The sequence below is a fragment of the Diabrotica undecimpunctata genome, chromosome 1 (assembly GCF_040954645.1).
Source record: "Diabrotica undecimpunctata isolate CICGRU chromosome 1, icDiaUnde3, whole genome shotgun sequence".
Taxonomy (NCBI): Eukaryota; Metazoa; Arthropoda; class Insecta; order Coleoptera; family Chrysomelidae; genus Diabrotica; species Diabrotica undecimpunctata.
In genome coordinates this window covers 116,283,183-116,305,628 of record NC_092803.1, presented here as the reverse complement: position 1 = coordinate 116,305,628, position 22,446 = coordinate 116,283,183, and the positions used below count along the sequence as shown (strand labels likewise).

General features: G+C 33.0%; 1 protein-coding gene across 2 annotated transcripts; it reads right to left on the bottom strand.

The window, feature by feature from the left end:
* Positions 1–1,405: 1,405 nt before the first annotated feature.
* LOC140440012 (facilitated trehalose transporter Tret1-like) lies at positions 1,406–20,895 on the bottom strand. Of its 2 annotated transcripts, XM_072530257.1 has the most exons (3): positions 20,786–20,889; positions 20,525–20,622; positions 1,406–2,857 (listed from the first exon to the last, which is right to left on the bottom strand). In XM_072530257.1, exon 3 carries the CDS (start codon positions 2,850–2,852, stop codon positions 1,524–1,526), a length of 1,329 nt encoding a protein of 442 aa, XP_072386358.1. In that variant the 5' UTR covers positions 2,853–2,857; positions 20,525–20,622; positions 20,786–20,889; the 3' UTR covers positions 1,406–1,523. The 2 variants fall into 2 exon arrangements, with proteins under 2 accessions (XP_072386358.1, XP_072386349.1); XM_072530248.1 differs by lacking the exon at positions 20,525–20,622 and having other exon boundaries at positions 20,786–20,895.
* Positions 20,896–22,446: the final 1,551 nt, after the last annotated feature.

Sequence of the window (22,446 nt, the reverse complement as noted above, 5' to 3'; positions counted from 1 at the left end):
ACAGAAAAAGATGGAAATTGAGGGCGGAGAAGCGGCGACAGCCGTAATAAATCCGTTATTATATATATATATTATATATATATATATATATATATATATATATATATATATATATATATATATATATATATATATATGTTGGAAATATCGGGTATGTGGTCTATATTAAATAAAAAATCTTTGTTTTTTCTAAAGCTCAATATTTCGCCATTTATTTGATGGCTTCATCGGGAGTAACTGTAAAAAACAAACATTTTAAAACACTGACGTACACTTAGATTTACAATACTTACAGAAATTAAAAGATTATACACATAAATAAAATTGAATACTAAAATAACATTATTGTTGATGAAACTGTACATTTGATAAAATGCATGTAAAAATTTAAAATATTTTTGAGCACGTTCTTTAACAATAAATAAGATGGAGCAAGTAAAAATTATTTCAAAATGCAAAAAATAACAATGTAAGAAAACATTAGAGGAATAGTATTTCTTTAATTAATCATTAAGGCTAGTTAGTATGATTAATCATTAAGGTGAGTGTAGTTTTAAATTTTGTTTAATATATTGCAATATATATGTTGCTTAATTGCCCCGTGTCTGTTTTATAATTATAAAACAGACACGGGGCAATTAAGCAACATATATAAATCCTCAATTATATTGAGAAACATAAAGTTAAAACTCTACAAAAATAATAATAATACGCCTACTCCTAACATATGGAACAGAGAACTGGACTCTAAAAAAGGTAATAAAAACATGTTGGGATGTTTCGAAAGAAAAGTACTAGGGTGAATATATAGAGCGACGAATGACAACGAAGTAAGGAGAAGAGGATACAACTTCGAATATATCAGGAATCAGATATCGTAAAATATATTAAGATAGGACGTATGAGGTGGGTACGGCATATAATTCGAATGGAAATAAATAACCCAACTAGAAAAATGCTCCTTGATAGACCCATTGGTCAGAAAGGAAGAGGAAGACCGAGAACAAAGTTCTTGATAACATTGAGAAGACATCAGAGAGGATGTAGTAAGTTCGGTCCAGCGATTCTTGTATATATGATATTAATCTTAAATATGTATATATATATATATATATATATATATATATATATATATATTATATTATATTATATTATATATATATATATATATATATATATATAATATAATATAATATAATATAATATAATATAATATAATAAAACCGGAAAGTGTGGTGTATCTCCAAAAATAAAATATTCAGTCTAAAATTCATACTATTATGCAACTATTCTATATTAACTTTGATCAAATAATTTGATCAAAGTTCATTTATCCGAGCATTCAACCTTATATTTATTCTGTATTATGCAAGCATAATATAGTAGAAAAATGCCATACAGAATCAATAAAATAACAAAAAGATATACATTTATTTTTAACATATACATTAAAATTCGTAACAAAGCAGTAACAATCTAAATTAATTCAGTCTTATTTTGTTATCAAAATATTAGGTAGCTAACTAGCGATTTAAAATACTTCTTATCTCATCAAAGCTTTTACCTCTAGTCTCAGGTAACACGAAGTACATAATACCGAAGCCAACAAAACAAAAAGAACTAAACATATACATACAATAATGCACCCCTAAATATTTTGCTGCTATTGGGTAAGAAAAAGAAATACCAGTTAAACATATATTCCCCACTAACAAAGCTATACTAAATCCTAATGATCTGAGTTCATTTGGCAGTAATTCTGCAGCTAATACAGAAGGAATGGCACTTAAGCCCAAGGTAAAAGATACAAGAAAACAAATAATAAAAAATATTGGTAATAGTTTAGTAAAACCATTTATGTAATATTCATTGTATCGAAAATAAAAATAAGTACCCAATCCGAATAGTGAAATACCACACAGGCTAGTTCCCAATAAAAATAAAAACCTTCTTCCTTTTTTTTCCACAGCATAAAAAGCCACGAAAGAAGCAATAATCTTTATTACTATCACTAGTACGGCTAACTTATCACCAGATAAGTTACCTTCAGCTTCATTCAGCAGGGTACCTAAAAATGATAATACTAAATAATTTGCTGATATTTTTTGCATTACCAAAACTGCAATCGAAAGCGCTATTCCCTTTCTGACAGCACGGTTTAGAAAAAAGCTTTTAACATTAATTTTTGGCCCGATTGTATTATTTAGTAAAATCTGTTCTTTTTCAATATACTCGATTTCTACATCGTGGGCTGGTTTAGACCTTCTTAACTTTTTTAAGATAATCAAAGCCTCTTCTCGCCTTCCTTTAAGTGTGGCATATACTGGAGATTCTGGAATAAATAATAAACCTAACAGAACTAAAAATGGGGGAAATGCGCAAAGTAAACAAAATAACCTATAACTTGTGAAGGCCCCAATAAGATATGTGTACAACTGTCCAAATCCATACCCGAATGACAGTATTACGCCCAAATTTCCTCTATTGTGGTCTTCAGCTATTTCTGAAACGTATGTCGGAATTACAATTGACCCTGCAGCTAAATTAGCTGAAAGTATAGGTAAAATTATGAAGAAAAAATACACTTCATTAGCAAAAGATAGCGCTACAAATGACACCATAACAACAAATGATAAGCAGATTATTGTTCTTTTTCTTCCAATGAGATCAGGAATTTTTCCTATTAAAAGGGTGCCAATGGTTGATCCCAAAGGATACATCATGGTGATTGTTGACATTTCGTAAACAGTTATTGGCGTTTTTAAAGGATTTATTATAGTGTTATTTGACTGTAATTTTGGCAGAACTGGAGAATTCCATACCAACATAGTTCCAGATGAAGTGAAGAACATATTTGCTGAAAGTTAAAATTAATTAATTAGACAGTACATATGCCAGGAAATCAGAAATTTAAAAGAACGAAAATATTTTGAATTTTCTTTGTAAATTTTTTTTAATGTAAAAAATGTGTTGTAGGTATTGAAAAATGTTATAAAAAATGTCGTAGAAGAATGTTTAAAAATCTTAATTGCAAAACGAATTAATTAGTTATGTCCTTGTAAAATTGTTTATTCAACAAAGTCAAAATAGTTTAGAAAAACTCATTGTATATTAAATTTGAAACACAGGATAATGCAATATATCAAATATACAGTAGACTCACTGGATCTTTGCACATTGTCATCATTCGTGTTATAGGAAATAGGTACACCAAAACATATGAGCCAAAATTACGTCGGTTATAAGAATTGGAAAATGGCTAATATTACAATTGATGTGTTTATGCTTCTCTTTTATTTCATTTATTGCAGTTTGAAAACTAAGTACCTATACATTTATGAACGTTATTTTCCAATGTATCGAAACCTACAGGTTGTCCAATGACATATACAGTAAATAAATTTTTAAACCGTAGTAATTAAAAATAAAAGTGTTTGCATTGCATATAAAACGTAACTATATGGGTTATGATCTATAAAACTGAGCAGAAATCTACCTCAGAATTCAGTTTTCAGAATTAATTAATGAATTTCTTTTTACTACTGTTGAGGAGATTGGTGGATTCAAAATCGAAGAGCTTTGTAATCGAAAAATATAATAAGAATATATGTAAGTTACACATTAAACTAAATTAAAAAAAAATGTACATACAAAATTAACACAACAAAATTCAACTAAAGAAACCTATGTGTAATAATTTGAAAAATAAAAAACTTTTGAGCTAGACCACTTTTGAAGTAAAAAAACAGTTTATTTTAAATATTAATTTATTATTAACACATCGTACACAATCATCAATAAGATTTCTTCACTGTCAGAATGTGAGCTACTCATATTACCAAAGTCTACTATGAATGGTTGAATATTAATGTCAACCATATTTTTTTCTCTGAGTTAATGTTTAATAATTTCATTAGGATGTCTCCTTGTTATATTGGCTTAGTACTCCTTTCCACATATTTATAACAGCACTATCAGAATGTCCATGTCTACCAATATATTTATTGTGATATGACTTGCAGTTTGTCCAAATTAATTCAGTAGCGTTGAATTCGCAGTAATAATGAGGTAGTCTCAACACTTCATGGTCGTGTTCTCTTAGTATTTCATTATTTAACACATTCTCTTTTCTGTTCATTTTTGCAATTTGTTGTAATTCAGGTTATGTGAGTTTTGCGTCATAATTGATCTTGTGTGTTGACAACCAGATAATATTTTTTATTATAGTTGAAAAAGAATGCTTTATATCACAGGTCTAAAATATGACCTGTGATATAAAGCATTATCTATCAGAATAAATGATGGCGTTTTTAAATTAGAAATTAATTATTCACTTATGGTGAATTATCCATTTAGTGAAAATTTCATTGTTAATTTTCCATGATATCTAACTACTTTAGATTTTGAGCAATATAATAAACTTGCTTCAGTAACAAATCATTTCGTGAACAATTTTACCATCTTATCCTTCTGCTTTAAGTATACTTTGAACAGTGTTGTCTTGCCAGGAAATCGTTTTATTTTCCTTTGAATAAATCCACGTTTCGTCCAAAAAAACACGTCTCTAGCATGCACACTATTAGGATGTTCTATATATATTTACGAAGGAACTTGGCTCTTAAAACAATAATACTGGTGTGCTCAATTATTGATCTCCGATTATTGTCCTTTTCATATTTAAATCTCAGTTCTTTAAACAAAATGATAATAAATGTTATGCCGATAAATACAACTTCTTTATCCCCTATTTCATGACTTATACTTTGCAGAGTCATATGTTTCTCTAAAAAAATAAAACAGATAAGTACACAATAAATCGCACTGTTCGAATTAGTTCAGTGTAAAGAAAATAAATTCTTCATTTTATAGAACTATAAATTATTTCAAATTAAAAAACTCACAAAAAAATTGACTTAATATCAATCAATGTATTCAACACAAATTTCCTTATCCAGGGATCGGTCCCACTGTTAGAAAAAATTTAATAATTTTAGTGTTTTTTTTTTTCATAAAAGTTGATATCTTGGTTGGCATTTGGAATTTGGTAAACCAAGCAAGCAGTTTGATTAATCCAGTCTGAGAGACTTGCACACCTCTTAGAATGACATTCGGTTGTTACAATTTATTGGTGCGAGGTATACTGATTCGTGTTATCAGGAACCACTCCACCAGGCTTCAACGTTTCAGGCCATCCCTTTCTCCCGTATAGCACTCTGATGCGCGATAGGGGCACAACTATCAGCCAAGTGCTTTTCGTGTGGAAGTCCTGGGTATACGATATTCAACACAATATTCTAACCCGATCAGTGCAGGCTAGCGTGAGGCGCTCTTTTCCTGCTTTCTCTAGTGATGTATTATCGAACTGCAATTGCTTACTCGGGCCTCGAGTCTCGGCTCCGAGCTGCGCCCAGTTCGGCGACTCGGTGTCCGAGTATGTGGGGCCTTCGTGCCCAGGTTTTGGGGTTTTGTTTTTTTTATGGCTGGCGCCTTTTTGTTAGTATTTTTTGATTTTTTTTGGTGGCCAAGGCCTTTATTTATTTGTTATTTTTTTTAAGTTTGTCCTGAACGTGGTGGCTAAATTTAAAGGTTGCCATATATGCTACGATAAATCGATAACAATTTAACTGTACCGTAAAAACTGTACAGTTCGTCGTTCATTTCACTATTATACACGCTACGAAAAATCGTTACTATTTAACGGTACCGTTAAAACTGTAAAGTTCTCTTCTTATCAATAATCAACAAGATTCATGTGTAATTTTTATTTACTTTTCATTTTTCGCGATGGCTTTGACTGACGACGACGTGATAGTGGTCGTGAGATTAATATTCTCCTTGAAAAAGATAACACAGCAAAAAAATCGTAGAATCTCGTGTAAAGACTGGATGATGAAAGGAAAAGTTTATTCTCATGTGATTTCGTTGAAGGAATTAAAAATGTTTCCAAACGATTGGAATAATTCCCCAACAATGGATAATGATGACTGACTTACATGAGCTGTCTTTGGTAGCGCCAATTGTCGAAAAGTAAGATACTGTTATGAGAAATCCTATTATATAAACATATACGTATCTATTAAACTGCGCAGTTTCTCCGATTCCGATAAATCTATTGGAATTTGTGTAATGTTCCGTTCGTCGGTACCTACCGTTTTTTAAAATCGTAGAAAATTGTGCAGTTTTTCCCCATACACGTAGCGATTATCGATGTAATTTGAACGGTACAGTTAAATCGGATTTGTTAGAAAAATTCTAACGACGCGACCAATTACGTTTGAAATTTTTTTTTGCCTTGAGTTCTAATTTAAGTGATATTGCTAAGTTAAGCCACATATCTCAGCGTGTTACTGTACTTAGTACATATTTAATTTCTAAAATTATATATCATTAAAAAATAAAAGTAAAACTGATGCAATGGTATGGAGAACTTAAAAGCGACACTGAATAACCTGATGATTCTGATCATGATCTTATTAGTGATAATCCTTCCGACCATAGCCTGTATAACACTGATACAGAACAATCTGATCAAAGTGACATTGCGTAATTTTTACCCAACCTGTGGCTCAACAGCGAACAAGAAGGGAACCTATTTTTCTGAAAATTATTTTTTCCTGACTTAGTCGTGGAATAAATTTTTAATTTTACAAACCAAAAATTAGAACAACTGAGAAAATCGCGACGTAGAGACTGTCCACCAGTTGATTTTAATGAAGTCTACGCATTCTTGGGACTTTTGTACATGGCGGAAGTGAGAAAAGGACAGTACTTAAATTCTTCGGAATTATGGATTACCGATGGTACGGCACCAGAATACTTTACAGCTGTAATATAAGAGCGAAGATTGTAACGATATATTTTGTCTACCACATTGGGTATCACTTATAGGGGGTTGAAAGTGGAGACTAAGCAACTAAGCAATTCTTGGACTGGAATAGGGTAAGCAAACAAACCGAAACGTTTGCGAACGGCCACTCTTGATTTGCTTGGAGAGCTGGGTCGTAAGTAAGTGAATAAAGGAAGGACTGAGAGTGGTAACTACAAAAAAAAAATCAAGAAAATACTTACATAGATTTCCTGGGCAACAAAACACAAGAAGGTTCCTAAACTATTTGAATTTGGACGCCGTTTAAAAGACTCCTCTTGCTGGATAAAAATAAAGGCTTTTCTTTTAATGGCGCTATTTGTAACGATCTACAACGAGCTCCAGACGTTGGGGACACTAATAGGAATTTAAATTATTATTAAAATGAAAATATCTAGATTTTTCAACTGAGATTAAATTGAGGTTAACGTTTAAACAAAACAATTCAGATTTATGGTTATGTACCAATTGTCAGAAAAAGGATAATGCTAACTGTCATATGTCGAAATGAAATATCAAACCTTTTTGAAATAATAATTAAATTTTAAAATTAATTGCATTTAAAAGAAGACTAATATGACAATTAGCCAATCCATAAAACTTATAATTTAATTTATTTACAATTTTTTAGTTTGTCATGAAAGCTAATTTTTTATGAATGAAATATTGTTTATTTTTACTTTGAATAATTTTAATAAAAAAGTACCTGGTATCACCGGCTGATGTATTTCCTTTAAAAAAGTTTTTGGGATCGGAGTTGAACCAAAACACTGCAAATAATACACAACTGTGTCCCACACAAGCTAGAATTGGTCTTGAGTGACCATGGAACACAAATATGGATAATTCTTGGGAAGTTGAACACTAATTCGGGCTTTGGATTGTCCTTTGGATCACTCAATTTCTTTGTGAAACTATATGGACCTCTCAAATGGTTGGAAACGCCGTCTTACAAATCTCTTAAATGGAGTACAGCTATATCTTCCAAAATACATAGCACTTCCATAGCTACAAAAAGCTATCTCTTCCAAAACAAAATCTCGACTTTCACTTAAACCCCACACTGCTACTATACTACACATTTTCCAAAACAAAAATGAATAACGAACAAGCAATAACGAATTTAAAGAAAATCCGGACTAAACAATGAAACCAAATGCTTTGGCGTTTCATCGTAGAGTGACTTCATTCGCCCAACTGGGTATCAACAAAGCATAAACGAAATATTCCTATTTGATGCGCAAATCTCCAGTCGACATCAAGATCAGACGTGAAATACCAATGTAATTTGTGTTATTATAAACACAGACTAAAAATGTTTATATTATCAATCTTAGCGACGCAAAAAAAAAGAAAATGTTTTTCGGTGTTTTAATACATACGAAAGGAAATCGAAATGCTACAAGATTTCATGTTCTTTTTTGGGCTTTGTGATTCTACGACATAACTAGCAAAAAAGAAAGAGCCAAAAATAATAATTTTGCCAATTCGCAAAATATTCGATCAATTTGTAAAGGTATGCTCTTCAAATTATAGTGGTGTAGAGTATGTAACGATAGATGAGATACTTAATTGGTTTTTACTTAATGGTTAAATGACATAAAAATATATAGCTTACATGACGCCAGGACATTTTATACGCACAATATGGAAATTTATGCTAGAAACCAACCAGAAGGTCCATATCGGTTGAAAAATGATACTTCAGGTGTAGTAAAACGTCTGATATCTACCTCCGTGCCACTTGCTAACGACTTGCTCGTGAATCATAAACTGACTGTGATTGGCAAAATTCGCAGGAATAAGCGAGAAATACTACCTACGAGAAATAAGAAAAGTTACAATGGACAATTACTTTACGTCCGTGTAATACCACCTGAATTCCTTTAACTGAAAAGTCTACCTTTGCGCAGTAGCATGTTCGATTTTGAAAAAGACGGAAATAACTGTGTTTTGACTTCCTATATTTTAAAAAGGAATAAAAATATTTTGATGGTTTCAACCCTACATAATTATGATGAATAGATGCGAAGACCCAAGAAGCTTACAAACAATAACATTTAGTAATTCCATAAAAGGCGGAGTGGATGTGGTAGATCGAATATGCTGTTGATAGAGTCAGCAATCGCTGACCACTAACAGTGTTTTTTTTCATTACTGGACATATCTACAATAACAACTGCTGAGATAGTTTATAGATGTAAAATTGCCGAACTTTCCAAACAGCTGACACGACAACATCTGTATAGGCGTTTTTCTATTTTAAACCTGTCTGTTCCACTTCGACAGAAATAACCAATGTTATTGGCAAAAACACAAATAGGGCCACGGCATCGTTGTCCAACCAGCAGCTTAAACAAAAAGCCAGGTGTAAATACTGCCCAATTAGGAAAAACCGATTCTTTCAATATCAGTGTGCAACTTCATCTCCAATTTGCAAGGAACTGCAAAATGTTAAATAAATTTGAATACTTTTTTTATATTACTGTACCTAAAAACAGCAACATTTATCAAATAATACTGACCACAGAGTATTTGTTTAATGTTAGATAGAATCTGACGCGCGACCGATCGCGTCCTAGGAAAGGTAGCAACCGCTCCCGGGTTAAACTACTTTTATCAATATTTTTTACAACATACATTTTTATATAAAGTATTGATTAAAACGTACCTTCTGGTTTATTATCAAATGCAGAATAAAGAAATTGGTACTTACTTTGTTGGTACACGTCGTATACTGTATTTTATACTGTCATTTTTAATTCCTTAAATAGATCGGTTGTGTTATTTTTCGGACGAGGTCTATTTTTGCCTGGCTTTGAATGAATATGATTATTTTTTTTCCTTTTAGTAATTGTACATACTGTCCGTCGTGATATTTGTAATGCAGCAGCGCTACTCTCTTAAATAAATAATTATTCATTGGTATGTATATTGATAAACGAACATACATTCAAATATTTTACCTGTTGAACGGATGAAAAATACTCCAAAGGCCCTCCATTTATTTTTTCTAATTCTAAATACTTTAACACATCATTTAACGCAAGATGTTGTGCTAGAGAATTTATTGGTTTACCAGGCATACTCTAAAAATTTAAACCCTTAAAAATATTTTATATAACTCCGCTGACCTGGTTTTAGCCGTATTTAAATAACTAAATGTAAGTTTAGAAGTTAAAGTAAGTATTATATTAATCGTCATTAGCTAATAAATAAATTCTTACCCTAATCAATCGAACGCAAAGATAACGGTTAGTCGTTATAACAACTCTTTGTTAAAAATACGTATATTTAAAGTACGAAAAAGGATTGAATATTTAAATGACACTACACAATTTAGATAAAACGCAATAAATACCAGACTATTTTTTATGACTAAGATACATTTTTTCAGTGCATTATTCGTGCATAGAAAAAAATATGAGTCTTGATTCTTTATCTTAACTTGATGATCGGGCTTAAGCTAGGTAGAATGCTATCAGAATACCAGGAAAGCAGTACCACACAAGGTAACGGAGTATTGTAATGTGTCCAAATTTGTATGACAGTTACATGTCTCAAAGGATTGTCAGGAATTGTCTATTCTGCCCATGTTTTCTTCTAAATGTGTTTCATTTTGATTAGTTCGTTTATGTCTTTTCTTTGTCCTCTGATCATTCTTCATATTTATGTTTGTGTTCCGTAGAAGTCGTGTTCCATCTGTTTGGAGAAGCTCTACCAGTGTTCTCTTTTTATTGGTCTAACTAAAGTTTTCGTTTTATTTCTGATTCGTTTATAGTAGTTGTGTGCCTGTTGTGTTTGTTGTGTTCGGTATTGTAAAAAGGCTTTCTTCTTTTCTTCACATTTTCTCTTCACTTCCTCTCTAAACCATGGTGTTTTCTTTTTTATATGTCAGTGTTAGTTACTTTCTTCGATGTTATCGTCTTCTAATATTTTATTCCCAGTGATCTTCTCTGATATTCTTTTTCTTTGTAAGTATTCCGTAGCTTCAGTATTTACTTCTTAAACTTTGATTTTTGTTTGTGTTGGCGCCGCTTTCTTGGGTGTGAAGTATTTCAGGATGATTCCTATTTTACAACTTACTAGGCTATGGTCGCTACCTATATCTGCTGTTCAGTTGATGCATCGATTATTTTTGATGGTTATATATCTCTGTTGGTTATAACATAATCTATCATAGATCTATGTCAACGGTTATTATTAAATGTATATTTGGTCTTTGCGGTCAAAAAATGTGTTGTCCGTTATTCGTGCGGAAGTTTATCATCAGTTTCCCATTTTCCTTTTTAAACATTCTCGTTATGATTTTGCTTAATTCAGAGTATTACTATTGCCTATTCGCACGTTAATATCTCCCAATATTATCATCTTCCTTTTGACTTGATCTACTACTTATTGGAATTCGTCATAAAATGCTTCTCTGATGATGTTCAGGTCTTCTCCATTCTTATCTTTGCTATTGCAATCTTTCTGATAAGTATTGAGGCTCTTTAATGTGATTTTGGTATCTTTGGTGTATTAGTAATGCTACATCTTCTTTGGCCCTGTTTTCTTTTGCCACTCCACTAGATGTTGATATATGAAATTGGTCATTGCCGTTTTTAAGTCGTTTGTGTCTGCATTGCTCCGTTTAATTCTCTGTAGGGGTTTTTTGCCTTAGCAGATATGACCCACTTTTGGGGCGATACTTTTGTTACCTTGTCAATAAGTTCTAAAATGACCTGCTTCAAAATAATATTCATTTCAAATATATTTGGTCATTTTTTCTGCAACAGAGGTATACACTAAGTGAGCACCACGTCAAAATTTACAACAAAAAAAAATAATTATTGAACTCAATAGATTTTGTTCTCTACAGGACAAAAAACAAAGATTAATTTGGGCAGGTCTTAAATGAATAACCCTGTATCACAGTACTCTGCCATCGTATTCGTCAAAAATTCGTTAAAAATTCGTCAGATTGCAACCCTGAGACAAATTTAAGAAAAAACACTGAACTATGGCATAGATACTTACACCACATATTTATGGACTACAAAGCAGTCTACGACTCTGTAAATCGAAGAGAAATGTTTAAAGCAATAAAAAAGCTAGGAGTACCAAATCAGCTTCTAATATAATAGTAGAAAACTACTATTATACTAGTTACTATCCAATACCCTAAGTATCTAATAACAAACCGAGAATTATATATCGTTACTTCGTTATTCTAAATAGAATACTTCGGTATTTTGTTTACACGATAGGCGACATTATCTGTTATTAATTTGTCTCGTTACTTTTGAATATTAGCCGCGCTCTTTCAGCAAATTTCGTTTAACCGAATACTCTCATCGCACACTCAGCAGAAACAATTTATAGTCTTAGGCCGATAAGATTTGTTTATTTAGATTCCTTCTGACTAAATTATAATGGGAAAAAATTGAATTATTACGTGTCAAATGTGTTTTTTTATTGAATATTTTGACTCGGTATGTATGTTTATGGTATTGTTTGAAATGCGCATAAGTCCAGTTTTTCAAATTTTTATTACATATTTTTTTTTGCGTTTCATAGAGTCTTTAAGCATATACCTGAACTACTATACTCGCTAAAACTACACTCAGTCCTAACTGCAAGACGCAAGAGTCTCGCAGGCTTAGTCTTTTTCTTGCTTAAATCTTGCACGGTCAGTCTTGGTCTTGGCCTTGCTAAAATTAGGCGGTCTTGGTCTTGGTTTTGGTCTTGCAAAAACGCAAGAACAAGACCAAGACTGCAAGACCAAGACCGATTTTGGGCAACACTAGTCTGAACATTTTACATCAAATACCGGACTGCTCCAGGCAGTTCGTTTATTCGTTCGTTCAATATGGCGCTGGAAAAAGTAATATGTATGTCAAATCATAACCACCTGTTCAATATATAATACATCAGTGCAAATCCTTGGCTATGCTGATGATATCAATCTTGTTGCGACAACGGAAAACGCTGTACGTAAAGCGCATGTAGCAGTAAAAGCATTGGCAACAAAAATGGGTTTATTAATAAACACCAACAAAACGAAATACATGAAAATAAGCACGCAATCACAAATCATAAGACCACTTGTTACAGAACACGACGTCATAGAAGCAATGAACGAATTTGTATACCTAGGAGCTGTCGTTAAAACAGGAAATAAAACTACCTTAAAGATAAACCGCAGAATTTTCACGGTTAGTAGATGCTAGTTTGAACTCAATCTCCTCAAATCCTTAATTATATTGAGAAATGCAAAGGTAAAACTCTACAAAACAATTATATACCTCGTCCTAACATATGGTTCAGGGATCTAGATTCTAACAAAAAGTAATGAAAACATATGAGGATATTTCAAAAGAAAAGTACCAAGGCGAATCTATAAAGCGGTGAATGACGATGTAGTATAGAGAAGACGATACAACTTCGAAGTTTATAGAATATACCAGGAACCAAATATTATACAATATATAGAATATAAGATATAAGATAGAACATCTGAGGTGGATAAGGTATGTAATGCGGATGTCACAAAATAACCCAGCTACAAAAACGCCCCTTGATAGACCCATGGGTTAGAGAAGGAAAAGAAGACCCAGAACAAGGTTCATTGATAACATCGATGAAGAGATGAGAAATATGGGAATACGTGCTTGGCGGAGGAAGGTAAAGCATAGGGACGAGTGGAAAGAAATTATTGAGGAGGCTAGGTCATAGGCAGAGTTGTGAAGCCAAATTATGATGATGATAATAAACCGGCCTGCATAAAGCCTTTGACACTGTCTACTAAGCATATATTATATATGTTCATAATACATAAATACATATAAACTTATAAGTACTATGGAAAATATATCTACAGCAAATCAAAAGAAAGCCAAGTTAAACGAGGAACTTACTTACACAACATTTATTGGGAACGAAATCCAGCAGTATGTAAGATGAATTAACTCTTTCTCTATTTAACACCATCTTGATCATTATAATAAAAAAAACTAGAACATCAAAAACGAGATGAACGTTTTATAAACATATGGAATAATTTTTTGTATTTAATTACTTTTAGTTTAATTTATTAATTTGCTATAACAGCCGAACCTTTCAACATAAAATGTACGTCAACATACCTGTGTGATATACATATATATATTAAACCAGATCGAGTAATTTTCAACCAAGAAGTGCAATTAAAAGTTTTAGGCATAGAACTACCACGATTTTGAGATGTTGGGAGGGAAATATGAGAAAAACAATTAAAAAATGACAGGATGTCTAAAAATACAATATTGACAAAAAAATAAAGAATCTAAAAGCTAAATACATTAACTAATACTAATTAACAAAAACTAATTAACTAATGCTAATTAACAATATAATAATAGTCTCCCGTTTTATACCGCTGTCGCGGCTTTGGGAGTATAGCAGGGTAGTCTGCTATATCTAGGGCCTACGGTATACAAGGAAGGTAACAGGGCCAGTGCTACGCTTCAACCGTCTATTATTACCCCTGGTTTTACCCAAGGTACTCATTTTTATTCAGGCTGAGTCGACCTGGGGCCTATAGACATTTTTAAAATGTCTAGATGTTCTTGCCGGCGGTGGGATTCGAACCCCGGACCACCTGCTTGCGAGGCAAACAACCTACCGCTTGCGCTACGCCGGCCCTATTATAATTAACAATACATTAACTAAATCAGAAACATTAATTAACAATATAAATTCAGCTATTTCATAAAATTCTTTTAGAATACTTGCAGAAGACACTCCCAGATAGAGAAATTTGCGAAAGCATAAGATGTAATATAAGGTCGAATATATTAATAACTGTATTAAAAGGAAATAGATAAGACGAAAAGCTCGGGTTCGTTCGAAAAAATATTCCCATGAAATATTTTTCAGAATCTCATTCGTGAGACACCCCCGAATAAGGTTTAAGAAGTCGCACATGCGAAAAGTGGTGACAGTTTTATTTAAACCATTATTTAAAAGTTTTTTATAAAGCTGATCGTTTTCGATCAGGCTCAAAACACAAATTAAAAATATTATCTTTGAAATCAACGAGTGTCTGAATACAAGTTCCAATCTTCTTCTGTAAATTCCCTAAGAGAATTTTTAGCTTATTTTATTTTAAAACATTATTTTTTAATTATTAAAAAATAATGTACAATTATTTTCAGTGAGGCACAAAACATATTTAAAGTTAACAGTATAAGCCCGAGGATTGTATGCATTATCTTCAAACTTAATGGAAAGGATAATCTTAAGGTAATCCAGACATATATGCTCCTACTACTATCCATTCGGATGAAGAAATTGCAGAATTTTATGAGGACCTAGAAACAGCATTACATGCTACACCAGCATATTATTATACAATATATGGGTGACATTATTGCCATAATGTGTTTTAAACAAAATGATGCAGAAGTAGGTAGCGGGTAGGAACTCCTTTTGGATAGTCCTATCAGGGAAAGTGAATCAATCCTTGCCTTCCGCAGATTCCAGGTGTTTCCTGACCCGGGAAACTAGTACCTGCTAAGGGTCCCTTGTCCAGGGTTACGGATGAAGTCCACAACGGCATTCAGGGCGGAGAAGAAGGTCTTTACAACGGTCTGGAGGACGGAAGTGGCAGCCCCCGATTTTAGGGCTTGTTTAAAATCGAAGGGTAGGTGAGACTATCTAGCTGTAGTGGAAGCAACTCGCATAGGAGAAGGATACTCTGCTGTAAAATTCCTGGTCCTCCAGGTTGGGGGTTGAGGCACCGGGACAACTCCTCGGTACTCATAAAACACGTAAAATGTTAAGAAGCCTAACCAAAGCCTCGGAACAAAAGATTGGAAACACAGTAGACGAAAACAGCAAAGAAAACGGTTAATGAATTTTTGTACCTGGAATGTACAAGGTATCTCCCGAAAAACACCAGAAATCATGTCAGAACTCAAAAATGCAGAGATAGATATTGCGGTACTTACAGAAACTAAAAAGAAAGGTATGGGTTCTGAAAAGTGGGGTTACTATGACCTGTTCTATAGTGGAGTAACTAAAGACCAAAGAGCACAACAAGGTGTTGCTATTGTTATTCACAAAACTTTAAGAAGACATATTACCTCTTGGGAAGCAATAAATCAGAGATTGATAAAAATGAACATCATGATAAAAGGAAGCAGAATAGCCATACTAGGTGTATATGGAATTAATGAGGACGCATTGGTCAACAGTAAAGATACATTTTTCGAACAACTGAACGATGAAATTATAAAAGTAGGAACATCTAGGGAGATCATACTTCTAGGAGACTTCAACAGCAGAGTTGGATGGAAACTGAACAACAAAGTGGTAGAAACACACGGTGAAAATGCCAGAAATGATAATGGAACCAGATTAATAACAACATGCATCCAAAATAACTTAAAAATATTAAATGGATTTTATCCACATCGCGATATACACAAATACACGTGGATACAACAGACCAGAAATCTGAAATCTATAATAGATTATAGCATTGTAAGACAGAGAACTAAAATTAAAATACAAGATGTTCGAGTAGCCAGAGGGCCATCATGTGGCACCGATCATCATTTGCTAAAAGTTAAAACGATACTTCCAAACAGGTACGAAAAAGAAAAAGAGCACATCGAGTCAAATCAGTTAATAAAACAAGTACGCTACAACCTAGACAGTTTAAACCATGAGAGTGTAAAGCTACTGTATAAAAAACGATTAGACCAGAAATTAGAAATGGGTAATTTCGAAAATACCGAAGAACACTACGAACACATCAAAAGGGCGATTCATTTAGCAGCAGAAGAAGCACTGGGGAAATGTGACGAAAATCATAAAGGAATAAAACCATACTGGTGGGATGAAGAAATAGAGAAGGAAATTAAAGATAAACGTCGGAAATACCAAACATTCTTAACAACAAAAACAGAAAACGATAAAACAATTTACAAAGAAGCACAAGCCAAAGTAATAAAAAAGATCACTCAAAAAAAGAACGAATCATGGGAACAGAACTGCCAAAAGATCAACACCTACATAGGAGGTAGAAGAAGCACAGAGAGTTGGAGATTGATTAAAAGTATGAGAAATAATAAGAAAAAAGACGTTATATCACCAATAACAACAGAAAAATGGGAAGAATATTTCAAAAAATTACTAACAGAACAAAGACCAGAATTTGCTAACATGGAAGACAACACGATAGGTATACGTATAAATTCATCACCATTACAAATAAGTAAATCAGAGATAGAAGAAATAACCAAATCCCTGAAAAATGGAAAATCCCCTGGTCCTGGTGACATCCCTGCAGAATTAGTGAAAGCCGGTACAGACAAACTCCAGGAACAGTTAAGAAAACTCTTTCAAGACTGCTTGAATGGAGCCGAATTACCAAAAGAGTGGAAATTATCTATCATGTCAACTATATACAAAAAGGGCAGCAAGGATCAGTGTGAAAATTACAGAGGAATTGCGGTAAACAGCACAATAAGTAGGATGTATGGGAAACTTATTAAGAACAAAATAGAAAATGACTATAGAGATTACGAAGCAGAGGAACAAGCTGGTTTTAGAGCTGGGCGATCCACAGTAGACCACCTGTACTCTATTACGCAAGTTATTGAAAAAAAAACAGCCGTCAATAAAGAAGTTCACCTGATGTACGTAGACTTACAAAAAGCATATGACAGTGTACCCCTAAGTAAACTATGGTCAACCCTACAGCAAACCAACATTAAGCATGGTCTTATCAAAGCAGTCCAAAGTCTGTATAATGGAACGACTGCAAAAATTAAAACTGGATCAAGGATATCTGAAGGATTTAAGGTCACGAAAGGACTAAAGCAGGGTTGCTGTATTTCGCCTACCCTTTTTAAAATTTATCTGGAACAAGCACTCAAGCTGTGGAAAAGAAAATGTAATGGCATGGGAATTCCTCTCAATGACGAGACTACACTGTACACCTTATGTTTCGCTGATGACCAAATACTGATTGCTCAGGATCATGACGACTTGAGTTACATGACTCGGAGGCTAATAGAAGAATATAACAAATGGGGTCTCGAAGTCAACATTAAGAAAACTGAAGCCATGTGTATTGGAGGGACAAAACAGTCCATTATATTAGACGATGGGGTAGAAATTAGAAACTGTGATGAATACAAGTACCTGGGTATGAAGATAACTCAAGATGGAACACTCGATACTGCTATAAAAGACAGAAACATACAGGGTAGAAAAGCCATATCCATGATGAACGGAATTCTGTGGGACCAAACAATATCTAAAGCGAACAAACAACTCATATACAACACCATACTTAAAAGTGTAATCACATATGGCAGCGAAGTTTGGCAAATGAAACAAAGAACAGAGAAACTGTTACTAGCAACAGAAATGGACTTCTGGAGAAAAGCAGCAGGAAAATCAAGAAGAGATCGGATACCAAATGAGAAAATACGTGAAATGATGGGAGTCAAGCATACAATAGTTGATGACATAAAAACAAAACAGTTAATATGGTACGGCCATGTACAGAGAATGCCAGATGACAGGATTCCAAAACAGATTTTGACGTGGACACCACAAGGGAGAAGGAAAAGAGGAAGGCCGAGAAAAAGCTGGAGAGAGGGAATTGAAAAAGAACTAGAGGAAAGAGAAATCCCTCCAGGCCTATGGCTGAATAGAGAAGAATGGCGGTTAGGAGTCGGAAGGCGTCGGAGAACGCTGTAAACCGATAGTAGTAGTAGTGCAGAAGTAGCATTATAGACAAGTATGAATATGGCGAAAAAAATAAAAGAGGGTAAAGACTGCTCAACTTCTTACACCAGGAAAATTGATCTATGATGAACTCTTTTTTCAATAAAAAGCCTCAGCGGAAATAGACATGAATAATCCCAGATGACAGAGTAAAAAATACGATAGATTTGACCATAACGAACAGAAAAGAAATAATTAAATACATCGAAATACTTCGATAGGAAGTGACTACAGATTAATCCGAGCAAACATGCGATTAAATGTCAAATTAGAAAAAAACAAAGATGATCTTAAAAAAAACCAGAAACCAAATGGATTTCTCCAGAAAAAAATCTGTATAAAGATATACTAACTAGACATATACTGGATTTAGAAAACGGAATAGAAGATATTAAACGAGCAAATAATGGCCACAAAGGCACTAAAATAAACGGAAAGAGAGTGCTGATTGACCGTCATGATCCATGAGAAAAACTAAGCTGAAATACCAAAAATATGTAACAGAAGGTAAAAGTTTAAAAAAATAAAATAAAAGTTTAAAAGTTTTGAGGGGAAATATGGGAAAGAACAAAACAACCAAAAAATATGTGCAGAATAAGAAACGAAGATGAAAACATTACTATGAATAGAATCGAAATCCTCAACGTTGTCGAATCCTTTTATCGCGAAATGTATGTGAGCACCATCACACATAGATAAACTTTTCACAAAAATTATTAAAAAAGCCTGGAGGTTAAGTTAGACTTCTATCAACCAAGAAAACCAGTTGTATTTAGATAGGGATACAGAACTAACGACCACTTGCTAGTGATATAATAGAATCTGTAGAATATAACAAACTATTTAGTACTGATATTCGTAGACTACGAGAAAGCATTCGATGGTATCGAATGCTTTCTCGTAGTCTACGAATATGAGTGCCAATGCTGCTTTAAGCCAGCAGAAAAAATGTTAAAAGCTAAGTTAATGTCGATTAGGCCATCGCTGAACATAATTAAATATATCTACCAAAATGCCACGGCTACCGTAAGAATGTCTTAAACAAGAAACAAATAAGTTCCGTCTTCAGCGAGGAGTACGGCAAGAACACACCGTCTCCCCAAAGCTATTCACGACACTTTTAGAACATACTTAAATACTGGCGTTAAATTTTAATATTGCTATTGATAGAAAGGATATTGACTAGACTGCATCATATTAGTACTAAGGACATCAGGACATGAAACTTGGTTGGGTAGAGATAACCAGATATGTAAGCTCCCACGTCGCAGAGGATTAGCCTGGGCAACGTTTGGTAAATTAAACTATGTATTTCAATCCGATCTACCAATGTGCCTCAAAAGGAAAATCTGTTACCAATGTGTGTTACCTGTACTCCCTTATGGAGCGAAAATATTAACACCTACAAAAAGCTAATGTACCAGAATTGCTTAACTCAGAGGACAATAGAGCGCCAGATTTTGGGTGTCTCTCTGAGAGACCTAATCCCAAACAAAGAAATACGTTGTAGAATAAAAACAACCGACGCTATCGAAAAAATAGCATCGCTAAAATTGGACAGGAGACGTCGCCAGATTATCAGACAATCGATAGACAAAACGTATTGTCCAAAGGAGGCCAAGACAAAAAGTACAACGGAACAAAGTATGCCCACAAACCATATGAACTGATGACTTGATGACCGTGTTATCAGTAACTGGATGCAAGCCGCACAAGACGCAGTGGACGCTTACAGGTTTTTGATGATGATAACGATGACTGAAGCACTTACAGGACATGCGCTCGGTAGTTAAAGATTTATGAAAATACCAATGGCGTGCTTTTCGTCATACAAGCGCTTCAATAACATATAAAAAACAATGCTTTAAAATAAAATAAGCCCAAAATACTCACAGGTAGCTGAAAGAAGAAGGTTTGAACTTGAATTTAGGGCTGACTCTGCCAAACATAGAACGATGACCTAAGTTCAGAACGAATCGTACTAAATGTGTCTAAAATAGAGAAGGAATAATAAAAAGACTATGAAAAGATCATTGTTTAAAAAATTAAGAGAAATATAAAACATTACTAAATAACAAAATTTGCAAAGCCTGGAGAGCTCAATAAACAAAAATTTTAATTAAAAACAAATGTGTCAAAAATAAGTTTTCTTACCTACAATAGCAGAAAAGTACATGAAGAAATTATTAGCAATTGGCTCGCCCATATTGAAATGATATTTTTACATACTAAATGCCGGGAAAAAATTGGTATTTAACCTGCACAACAAATGTTCTTAAAATAAAAACATACTTGTAAGTAATCATCAATTTTATCGCAAGTGTTTCAAATTAAAAAACTAATTAGTTGATTTACACAGTAATAGCCATAACTCAAGATAACCAACAAACTTTTTATTTCAAAATATGGTATCAATTATAAAATACGAGGACTATGCTAAAAATTCTCATTAAAACGTAAATCAGTATTTATAATAAAAATTTACTTGAAATTTGTAAGCAATTTACTTTTCTTGCATGTTCTAATAACGGTGTAAATCACATTTTAGTTTTGTTAATGACTCCTCTTAAAAGACTAACTAAATTGTTTTCTGCTTCATGTTTTTTATGTTAATTCTTAGTTTTTTACTTAGTTCTGTTTCTTATACTATGTTTGTTATTTTAACATTTATGTATATATATATATATATATATATATATATATATATATATATATATATATATATATATATGTATATATATATATATATATTCACTATATATTTATTTACTAAAATTATTTTGTACCTGTATTCTCTTAGTTTTGTCCTTTTTGTTCTTATATATCTATACATAGATATTATATACAGCCAACACATCCACGGAGGAAGTAGTGATCCTTTCCCAAGTTAATATGCTCCTTTTCTAACTGGGCTGCACCGTACTGAAGACGACCAATAGTCAGAAAGTCGTATATACGGTTGCCTTCTATCTTATACACATATTTTATTATATTTTTTTTTCCTTTGTTGCGAGCTACGCCGATATCTTTTACCTTTATTTTACTATCAACTTGCATTGACCTTTTTCTTATATATATATATATATATATATATATATATATATATATATATATATATATATACATATATATATATATATATATATATATATATATATATATAAATATATATATATATATATATAAATATATATATATATATATATATATATATATATATGCGTGTAAAAGAAATAATCGTTTAGCGAAAGTCGCTATCGCTTTATTAAATTAAATGGCCAAATATATGGCCCAGGAGGACAAATTCGTTAAACTTCCCGTGCTGGAATCGGTATCAATAAAGTGTTATGATCATTTCGGTCTATCCCAGCCCCATCATACACTTGGGCTGATACAAATTCAAACTCGGAAAGTCCAACAGTTGGGAGACTATCGCTTTATTAAACTAAATGGCCAAATATATGGCCCAGGAGGACAAATTCGTTAAACTTCCCGTGCTCGAATCGGTATCAATAAAGTGTTATGACCATTTCGGCCTTTCCCAGCCTCATGAGACACTTGAGCTGATACAAATTCAAACTCGGAAAGTCCAACGAATGTCTCCCAACTGTTGGACTTTCCGAGTTTGAATTTGTATCGGCCCAAGTGTCTGATGGGGCTGGGATAGACCGAAATGATCATAACACTTTATTGATACCGATTCGAGCACGGGAAGTTTAACGAATTTGTCCTCCTGGGCCATATATTTGGCCATTTAATTTAATAAAGCGATAGTCTCCCAACTGTTGGACTTTCCGAGTTTGAATTTGTATCAG